Source organism: Vicia villosa, linkage group LG4 (assembly GCF_029867415.1).
Source record: "Vicia villosa cultivar HV-30 ecotype Madison, WI linkage group LG4, Vvil1.0, whole genome shotgun sequence".
In the NCBI taxonomy this organism is placed as follows: domain Eukaryota; kingdom Viridiplantae; phylum Streptophyta; class Magnoliopsida; order Fabales; family Fabaceae; genus Vicia; species Vicia villosa.
The window spans coordinates 141943065-141954004 of NC_081183.1; the positions used below are offsets into that span (position 1 = coordinate 141943065).

At 31.6% G+C, this 10940-nt stretch overlaps 1 protein-coding gene across 2 annotated transcripts; it reads right to left on the reverse strand.

The window, feature by feature from the left end:
* Positions 1–319: 319 nt before the first annotated feature.
* Positions 320–4099, reverse strand: LOC131599813 (primase homolog protein). 2 transcript variants are annotated; one of them, XM_058872065.1, is made up of 13 exons: positions 3840–4097; positions 3617–3741; positions 3468–3523; positions 3332–3383; positions 3151–3237; positions 2911–2991; positions 2298–2378; positions 1923–1988; positions 1705–1821; positions 1534–1581; positions 1355–1440; positions 1101–1161; positions 320–989 (listed from the first exon to the last, which is right to left on the reverse strand). In XM_058872065.1, the coding sequence occupies exons 1-13, from the start codon at positions 3964–3966 to the stop codon at positions 915–917; spliced, it is 1062 nt and encodes a 353-aa protein (XP_058728048.1). In that variant the 5' UTR covers positions 3967–4097; the 3' UTR covers positions 320–914. The 2 variants fall into 2 exon arrangements, 1 of the variants encoding a protein (XP_058728048.1); XR_009282926.1 differs by lacking the exons at positions 320–989; positions 1101–1161 and having other exon boundaries at positions 1923–2110; positions 3840–4099.
* Positions 4100–10940: the final 6841 nt, after the last annotated feature.

The following is a 10940-nucleotide window of genomic DNA, read 5'->3' on the forward strand; positions in this document are numbered from 1 at the left end:
AAACACACTCCCTTGAATTGACAATCCCAAATCTTTGGCGAAAGTAAATGGGAAGATTATTTGTTAATATGGATATGAGAGTAGTTAGATTGTTGATTTCATAGAAGAAGTTGGGTTTGGAGTAGTGATTGTACTAGTTGTTTTCTGGTTACAATGAAAGGGCTAGTTGAGTGAGATGGGCTACTGAGTCCAAGATTTTATGGGCTAGATGTTTCGTCCAAATGCGCCTTATAAGCACGTGTCATAGAAAATGCCTCCCCCAATGTAGCAAAACGATGGAATTGCAGTTCACAATGTAAATTTCCTTTCAACTCCGTGATGAAAAAATGATAAGTAAAGGTTCATGAGTTCCATTAACCTTGTTCATAAGATCCTTAACTTGGGCGTGGAAGTCTGTTACAGACCCATGACAAAACTTGGAAAGGTTACATTCAACATCTTCATACACTATGGGCCAAGGATGTTGAACATCTAAAAACAACGGATTGCCCATTGAAACCATGCACCAACGCAACCATCCATGTGAAAAACAACAATGTGTAGATGTGAAATTACTGGTGTTTTGTGAAAATTAAAAAAAAACAATAAAAACTCAATCTGAAATATCCAATATGTCGCATTAGAACCATCAAATGAGTAACTTTCAACTTGAGAGAGCGAGTGAATGGACCAAAATGTGGTGGCAGAGTAGGTGTTCTGTTACAAATGTTGGACACTTTTCAGTCCACCTCCAATAGGTGTTGATGCAGCGTAGTATGAATGGAATCATAATGCAATTCAAGTGAGGTTTGAAGGAGGTTTCTAAACATGGCTGCCCGAGCATCAAGTTTGGATTGAAGATAGTTTATAATATCAATAGTACTCATGATCGACGAAAGCACCAATGATACACCTATCGAGCTAAGGTGATCAAATTATGGAGTACTACTATATGGCTCTGCGTTTTCAACTACTCTCTTCAAAGCATCAGCTCCCATGTATTTGAGAACCTAGACGCATAAACCACAGATGAATAATATATACATCATGAACTTCAACACTTCAAAACAGAATATACAAGCATTATATATCATTAATAGCAAAAAATTCAAGACTTATACCTCATTTGCATCTTTGAAGAAGGTGGATTCATCTTTCTTTGGCCATCGTACTTGCCAACACCTGCCGTTAACAAAAAATGGAAAGAAAATAAGTTAGTAAGTATAAAATACAATAAGTAACTTATATGTCAAGCAAAAGCAAAAGCATTTAATCCACATGTCTCTCCTGTAATTTATTAAGAGTCCAGATAATGCAAACATGAAAAATAAATTCCTTATTATAAACATGAAAAATAAGTGACAGAATGTATGACCTTTCTCGTCCGAGGCGCCGGGTCAGTTCTTCTGCTAAAGCTTGACCAGGTGGATCATTATCAGTAGCCAGGATAATGCGAACTGCCTAAAAGAATAGGAGAGAGGAAATCAAATTACTAAGCTGTCCCTTCTGCTCTAGAAAGATCTAATTGAAAGGGAATGCAACAAATCCATGTACCTTATCCAAGTAAGCTTTGCAGTTCCACAGGTATTGATATGCAGCATCCTGGTTTCATAAAGATAAGCATGCACAAATTAATAGGTTAAGAGATAAATCAATTGTTTGAAACATGTACTTTAGACAAGTAGTATTACTGATGTTTGCATCACACCAAATAATAGCACAAACCTTTTCTATTGGTGGCAAATCTTTTGAAGAAACCTTTCCAGGTGCGCCGATGGGAACACTAACACAATTTTGATAGCCAGCCTCTTCAAGTGAAAGCTTATCAATTTCCCCCTCAACCTATTATCATTATCAGACTGTAAAAATATCTTCAATTATCTTTTCGAAGGTTCCGTTTGGAGGATTTCAACAAAATAAGAGAGGGATGGAAGGGAATTTACAATGATGATTTCAGTTGCGTGAGTAATATCGTCAAGTCCATAAAGTACCTTGGCTGTGCCTTTTCTCTGAACATCAAATTTAGCATTTGCATCAATATCAGTTTATTCAGCATCAATTGTCTTTCATATAAAAATGTGTAGCTTAGTAAACCCTCTAATTGGTCCTCCAAACATTTTCTTTTCCAATCCTGAATCAATTATGTTGATAAGGTAAATGTGTGCTTTAACGCTGCTACACAGTAAAGGAACCAACTTCCTAGGTATGAAATTATACACTAATATTGTTTCAATGACAATCATATAATAAGAGATAACTCAACTTTAAACTAAAGCACAACTTCAACATGCCAACATGGTTCAAACTGGAAATGGTACCTGCCAAAATCTTTTCTCCATAGCTCTGTACTTACAACCAACAAGCAACCCATTTTGTTTATAGGTAAAAGCAATAACATTCTGCATAAATTTTGCAATACAAAGTTAAGAACTAACTAGTTAGATTTCTAAGAACTAAACCTTGCACATAAAATACTTACAAAAAATACAAAGTAAAAACACAATTGTCATGATGGATAGCATTAGCATACAAGATAAGATTATAAATGTTATCCCTAGAAAGAAGTAAGGATAGCTCCCATTTAGAAATGGTTCATCGACTTCATTTAGTGGGAAGAGAAAATAGTTTCTGTTGATGCACATTATATCCTACACCAATTAGTCAATCAGGGTCTATTTTTTTAGCAATATGTTAAAGAAAAAATATCCCTAAAATGAATGTTGTCATAAATTTCAGCAAGATTCTAGTATGAGTAACAACGCGGATTAACATTTTGTCATTTATAATGCATCATGTAAAATAAATATCAACATCAGAGTACTCAGTCTGTATTCTCTTCTCCTCCTCCTTCTATAACTTTTAGTTTCAAAAAGAACTAATTTTACAATCATAAAACAAGAAATAGAAGATTTTACAACAGCTTGAAAATACCTTATCATCCGACAGTTGCATTACAGCATTTCTGCTTAAGGTTTTCTCTGATATCAGTCTCTCCTTAAAGAAAGCAACAAGCTAAAATAGGGAAAATAAAAATCATAAGCAAATAATCTGACTAGCACTCGAAAGTGCCAATGTATTGACACAGCACGGACAAGCAAGTAGAGAATCGGCTCTGATAAGGTAATTGACAGTTATTCTGACTTCTGAAACAGTATAAAGTAATTTGAATACCTCAGGACCAAGTGGTTCCAATCCTATGCTCTTCTCATCCATTTGTCCAAAAGGCTTATTCTCCATTTCCCTTTCATCTGCAAAAACCTATAACCACATAATATGTATAAGCAATTCGCCACCCGATCAAAAGTTCTATGCTCGTGAAGAGGCACAAACTCATCAGACATGTTATGTTTACCTGACCAGCCCAACCACATGTGGGTCTAAAACACCTCCACATTGCAAATTCACTACAACAACCAAATGCAAGAACACATAAACTCCAATACAGTATACACATAAATAGAGTGAACCGTCATTTAGAAGATGCTTACCAATCAGTGATAATGTGAAAAGACAAACTCCTCTCCATTAACTGTCCACCTTTACACTAGCATATCAAAAACAAACAAAACTCAGAAACAAAACCAAACACATTGAAAAACTAGATTATAGGTTTGTGGAGCAAAAGAAAAATTGATACCTTTGGACAAAAAAGGTTATGGTAGATCCCAGGAAAACAAGAGTTATCTAAGGTAATACCAAGCGGTTCCATTTTGTGCTTCAATATTTGAACTTTAGGTTCATCAAAAACATGCTTCACACCATCTTCACAAATACAAGTTAAACAATTATGTTAGAGAAACTACACAGCCCATTGGGTTATCCGAAAATTGAAACCAACTACACTTGCAAAAAGTAGGTACCTGTGGTGGAAAGTGGTAATGAATGGCAGCAGAAGGTTTGGGGGGAGATTGATGCATAGGTTATGGGAATGGAGAAAAGGGATTTGGGGAGAGAACGAGAAAGCCAGTGGCTCTGAGAGAGTGACATGTTGAATTTGATTGTGTTTTCATCAATTGAATACCCTCTTGCTATGTCAATATAATTGATTTTGAATTTAATTTTCTGGGTCCTCAAAAGATTTCTAAATTTATATTCATTTGTGCGTGTGTTTTGAGTTCTAACATATTGCTTAGTTAGTATTTTAGAGGGAGATAACATCTTCACGTTATATTTTATTTTATCAATAAAAGAAAATAGAATTTATTAACAAATATATTTGATTTTAGTAGATTTCAAATATTTATATAACTATGATTCAATTAAATAATATTTGTTGATACAATATCCGAAAATATCTATAGCAAGCACATTTATCCAAAAATATCTATAGCAAGCACATTTATTGACATACTAATCAAATCAAATCAAATATTTTTATTTTGTATCAATTGTTATAAAACTAACTAAAACGATAGAGATCAAAGAGAGGTAGAGAAGAGAAAAGTAAGAGAGAAAATAGTATTCTATTATCTTCTTCAAATTAGTTCCCTTTACATTGCAAAGTGGTCCTTATTTATAGGACATTAGGAAGGTGAAAAATCATAACTTTACTATACCACTTAATAGAGAATATGAAAATGAAAGATAAGAATATATATGGACATCCACAATAATATTTCTTCATAACACTCCCCCTTGGATGTCCATTGAGGATATGCCTCGTTAAAACCTTACTAGAAAAACCCAGTGGGAAAAAATCTAGTGAAGGAAAAAGAGTACAATATCCTTTGAAAGTGAACTGCCTCGTTAAAAACCTTACCAGGAAAACCCAGTGGGACAAAACCATGGTGAAGGGAAAAAGAGTGCATAAAATATTTATTTCTCCCCCTCATGCATACATTTATATGTGAGACGATATTCTTTATAGTAGTTGCTAAAAATTTCTTCTTCGAAGTGACTTCATGTAGTGCTAATAGATATGCAGGATTTGATGAAGTTGTTGTCATGATTTGTTTCATAGATCTCCATGAAATTGTTGTACCATCACATGTAAACAAATAACCTCTTTCTCATCTACTATTGTGAGAATCTGACAAGTAACCAGCATCTCTAAGATAACAGAGTATATGTTTTCCTCCGTTCAAATGTCTTCGTGTAGGCGAATAATTATATCTTGGTAATAGATTGACCAGATACGATATATCGAGACGTCTATAATTAACAAGGTATATTAGTGCTCCAATTGCACTACGATATGATACTTCATGACCAAGTAATTTTTGTAATCATTTTCTTGAGGCCTGAAAGGATCTTTCTCTACATCCAATGATATAACAATCATTGGAGTAGGAAACATGTGACATTTGTCCATATAGAAACATTTCAACACTTTTCTATATAGCCTTCTTGATGTACAAATATTCTTTTGTCCAAATGCTCAATTTGCAAACCTAGACATATTTTGTCTTTTCTAGATCCTTCATCTCAAACTCTTTATTTAAGAAATTTATAGCATTTGGAAGCTCTTCAGGAGTTCCAATAATATGTACGTCACCTACATAGATAAATTTTATTACAAATTCTTTTCCACATCATTTTATGAAAATACAAGTACAAATTGAGTTATTTGTATATTTATCATTTAGTAAATATTCACTGAGGTGATTATACCACATGCGTCCGAATTCTTTTAGTCTATAGAGAGACTTGTTCAATTTGATGTAGTAGTTTTCTCAAGATCAACAATTATGTGCCTCTGGTGTATTGAACCCTTCAGGGAGTTTCATGTAAATGTCACTATTAAGTGAACCATATAAATAAGATGTAATTACATCCATCATGTTCAAATTAAGCCCTTCATGTGTTACAAGGCTAATTAATTATCAAAAATCGATTGAATCCACTGCAGGTGAATATGTTTTATCAATCTTAGGTATTTGTGAAAATAATTGAGCGATAAATCAAACTTCATATCATTCTTATTTTTCTTTTTCATAAAAACTCATTAATATCCAATTAGTTTCACACCTTGAAGTGTTCAGACTACAGGTCCAAAAGTGAGTCACTTGTAAAATGAGTTTAATTCTTCTTCAATTGAATATATTTATTTTGGCCAATTCTCACTTAGTCTACAATCTTTAATAGACTTTGACTCATGATCCTCGTTATCACTGATCACTTTTAGCGCTATATTGTATACAAAGACATTGTCAATATTGACTTTATTTGGTTATCTCAATTTCAGTTCCATTCCATTTCATCCATGACATAATTTATCGAGATCTCTTTATTTCATATTTCAAGTACTTGATTTGTTCTTCTGGAACTAAAAATTAAATTATGTCAAAGTGCTCTTAGCATTTTCATATCCTCACTTGGGTCATCTTTAGTTTCTTTTCTTAGTAAAGGACTTTTAACATTGGAACCGACTTTCATACCACGCTTCAGGCGCAGCAACAACTCATTTGCAATATTATATTATCCAATAGGAGAATCCACTTTGAGTGGAGTATTATCAGCTGATAATTTATTTCATAAACTTTGCAAATGAATAATATTTTGAACTTTTGATTCATATTGATTTGTACGAGGATCAAGACAACAATTTATTTTAAATTGTTCATTTGAACTTCTTGTTCATGATTTCAGCTGTTCATTTGAACTTCTTGTTCATGATTTCAGTTGCTTATTCTCTCCCCCTAATATTGGAAAACTTAATTTATATCAAGTAATAATCAGCCTACTGGGCTACAATCAAGTATTTGATTATTTGCTCAAATTATATCCTCAAAATTGAGATTCATATTAATTATATTTTTCCAATATTCTTTCGTGACTCATCTTAATGTATTATATTGGAGCAATTGGAATATACACAACACATCCAAATGTTCACTAAGATGAGAAATATTAGAATAAATTAGGAAGGACTAAGATATAGTATCTTGTTGGCTTGATGCGAATAAATATCTTAATATCATACTTTGGGTGTTTCAAATATATAATTTAGAATTGATGATCTCATAAGTATCAACCATATAATTAACTTTAGACGTCTAAAGAATGGATCTTCGGGTCCATTTTCTTTTTATGAACATATATTACATGATATTCAATATCAATTTTAATAATATATGTGATACTTATACAGGAATTTCTATAAAAAAAAGTTCAGAAAACAAGATCTTAGTCTAATTAGGTGAGAAAATAATTTCACAAACTTTTGGTTGTGAATAGAGACATATGCATGATATTTTAGTCGATGCAACAGTTAATGTCATAAAAACGCAATTTCTCATATTTTTATTTTCTTTTAGAAACACACAAAAATTTAATGGATTGAAGAAACTTCTGGTTCTTCAATACAAATTATTCGCATCATATTATATCCGAGATGACCCAACCGATTTTACCAACGACGCATTTAAGCGTAATTTGTAAACTACTGGTTTACAATGACATGTGCTTAAAGTGTACTAATATAAGTGTAGTCCAAGCCCGAGGGAAAAGTCGGTAGCTTTTCTATTATACATTTTCTGTCCAAATTATGTTGTGTAATACAACGATATTTAATACCTCCAATATAATTTAAAATCAATATAATAGTATCTCATGATTAAACACTTTAATCATACATATGCATATGAACATATTATCATATAATTATAAAAAAATTATCCCTTATAAAATTAAACATATTTAGTCATATAAAATCATATTACTAAAATTATATCGTCATATAATTAATTTATTTTACTATCCTTCAGGGATGATTGACAAGTTCTTCAGGAACTGTATAAATAATTTGTTTTGCTATCCTTCAGGGATGCTTGATAAGTTCTTCAAGAACTATATTAATAATTTGTTTTGCTATCCTTCAAGGATGTTTGATAAGTTCTTCAAGAATTATATAAGCAATTTGTTATAAACAATGATCTAAAAAATATAATCATTCTTCTGGGATACATTAAAATTATGTGTGTCATTCTTCCGGAATGACAATCTTTTAATGAGCATATTACAAGTTATAAAATTTTAGATCGATAAATCAAAAAATCTTTATGAAATCCTTTTGGGATATTTTAGTATTCTTCTTGCAATCCTTCTAGGATGTATGAAAATCACAATTGATATTATCCTAATCAAATAACATATAATAGCTTGAAACTAAATCAAACAAAAAAAACATACCTGGGAGCTTCGTGCTGATAACGTGTTATAAAACTAACTAAAACGATAGAGATCAAAGAGAGGTAGAGAAGAGAAAAGTAAGAGAGAAAGTGGTATTCTATTATCTTCTTCAAATTAGTTCCCTTTACATTGCAAAGTGGTCCTTATATATTTGATTTTAGTAGATTTCAAATATTCCCTATCAATAAAAGAAAATAGAATTTAATTAACAAATATATTTGATTTTAGTAGATTTCAAATATTTATATAACTATGATTCAATTAAATAATATTTGTTGATACAATATCCGAAAATATCTATAGCAAGCACATTTATCCAAAAATATCTATAGCAAGCACATTTATTGACATACTAATCAAATCAAATCAAATATTTTTATTTTGTATCAATTGTTATAAAACTAACTAAAACGATAGAGATCAAAGAGAGGTAGAGAAGAGAAAAGTAAGAGAGAAAATAGTATTCTATTATCTTCTTCAAATTAGTTCCCTTTACATTGCAAAGTGGTCCTTATTTATAGGACATTAGGAAGGTGAAAAATCATAACTTTACTATACCACTTAATAGAGAATATGAAAATGAAAGATAAGAATATATATGGACATCCACAATAATATTTCTTCATAACACTCCCCCTTGGATGTCCATTGAGGATATGCCTCGTTAAAACCTTACTAGAAAAACCCAGTGGGAAAAAATCTAGTGAAGGAAAAAGAGTACAATATCCTTTGAAAGTGAACTGCCTCGTTAAAAACCTTACCAGGAAAACCCAGTGGGACAAAACCATGGTGAAGGGAAAAAGAGTGCATAAAATATTTATTTCTCCCCCTCATGCATACATTTATATGTGAGACGATATTCTTTATAGTAGTTGCTAAAAATTTCTTCTTCGAAGTGACTTCATGTAGTGCTAATAGATATGCAGGATTTGATGAAGTTGTTGTCATGATTTGTTTCATAGATCTCCATGAAATTGTTGTACCATCACATGTAAACAAATAACCTCTTTCTCATCTACTATTGTGAGAATCTGACAAGTAACCAGCATCTCTAAGATAACAGAGTATATGTTTTCCTCCGTTCAAATGTCTTCGTGTAGGCGAATAATTATATCTTGGTAATAGATTGACCAGATACGATATATCGAGACGTCTATAATTAACAAGGTATATTAGTGCTCCAATTGCACTACGATATGATACTTCATGACCAAGTAATTTTTGTAATCATTTTCTTGAGGCCTGAAAGGATCTTTCTCTACATCCAATGATATAACAATCATTGGAGTAGGAAACATGTGACATTTGTCCATATAGAAACATTTCAACACTTTTCTATATAGCCTTCTTGATGTACAAATATTCTTTTGTCCAAATGCTCAATTTGCAAACCTAGACATATTTTGTCTTTTCTAGATCCTTCATCTCAAACTCTTTATTTAAGAAATTTATAGCATTTGGAAGCTCTTCAGGAGTTCCAATAATATGTACGTCACCTACATAGATAAATTTTATTACAAATTCTTTTCCACATCATTTTATGAAAATACAAGTACAAATTGAGTTATTTGTATATTTATCATTTAGTAAATATTCACTGAGGTGATTATACCACATGCGTCCGAATTCTTTTAGTCTATAGAGAGACTTGTTCAATTTGATGTAGTAGTTTTCTCAAGATCAACAATTATGTGCCTCTGGTGTATTGAACCCTTCAGGGAGTTTCATGTAAATGTCACTATTAAGTGAACCATATAAATAAGATGTAATTACATCCATCATGTTCAAATTAAGCCCTTCATGTGTTACAAGGCTAATTAATTATCAAAAATCGATTGAATCCACTGCAGGTGAATATGTTTTATCAATCTTAGGTATTTGTGAAAATAATTGAGCGATAAATCAAACTTCATATCATTCTTATTTTTCTTTTTCATAAAAACTCATTAATATCCAATTAGTTTCACACCTTGAAGTGTTCAGACTACAGGTCCAAAAGTGAGTCACTTGTAAAATGAGTTTAATTCTTCTTCAATTGAATATATTTATTTTGGCCAATTCTCACTTAGTCTACAATCTTTAATAGACTTTGACTCATGATCCTCGTTATCACTGATCACTTTTAGCGCTATATTGTATACAAAGACATTGTCAATATTGACTTTATTTGGTTATCTCAATTTCAGTTCCATTCCATTTCATCCATGACATAATTTATCGAGATCTCTTTATTTCATATTTCAAGTACTTGATTTGTTCTTCTGGAACTAAAAATTAAATTATGTCAAAGTGCTCTTAGCATTTTCATATCCTCACTTGGGTCATCTTTAGTTTCTTTTCTTAGTAAAGGACTTTTAACATTGGAACCGACTTTCATACCACGCTTCAGGCGCAGCAACAACTCATTTGCAATATTATATTATCCAATAGGAGAATCCACTTTGAGTGGAGTATTATCAGCTGATAATTTATTTCATAAACTTTGCAAATGAATAATATTTTGAACTTTTGATTCATATTGATTTGTACGAGGATCAAGACAACAATTTATTTTAAATTGTTCATTTGAACTTCTTGTTCATGATTTCAGCTGTTCATTTGAACTTCTTGTTCATGATTTCAGTTGCTTATTCTCTCCCCCTAATATTGGAAAACTTAATTTATATCAAGTAATAATCAGCCTACTGGGCTACAATCAAGTATTTGATTATTTGCTCAAATTATATCCTCAAAATTGAGATTCATATTAATTATATTTTTCCAATATTCTTTCGTGACTCATCTTAATGTATTATATTGGAGCAATTGGAATATACACAACACATCCAAAT

Bases quoted from the DNA above. Each gene is read 5' to 3' on its own strand.
- LOC131599813 (XM_058872065.1), bottom strand. From the start codon at position 3,966: ATGTCACTCTCTCAGAGCCACTGGCTTTCTCGTTCTCTCCCCAAATCC. The intron at 3,742-3,839 runs GTACCTACTTTT...GTATTTGTGAAG, and splicing joins ATTACCACTTTCCACCACAG to ATGGTGTGAAGCATGTTTTT. The intron at 3,384-3,467 runs GTAAGCATCTTC...TGGTTGTTGTAG, and splicing joins TTTCACATTATCACTGATTG to TGAATTTGCAATGTGGAGGT.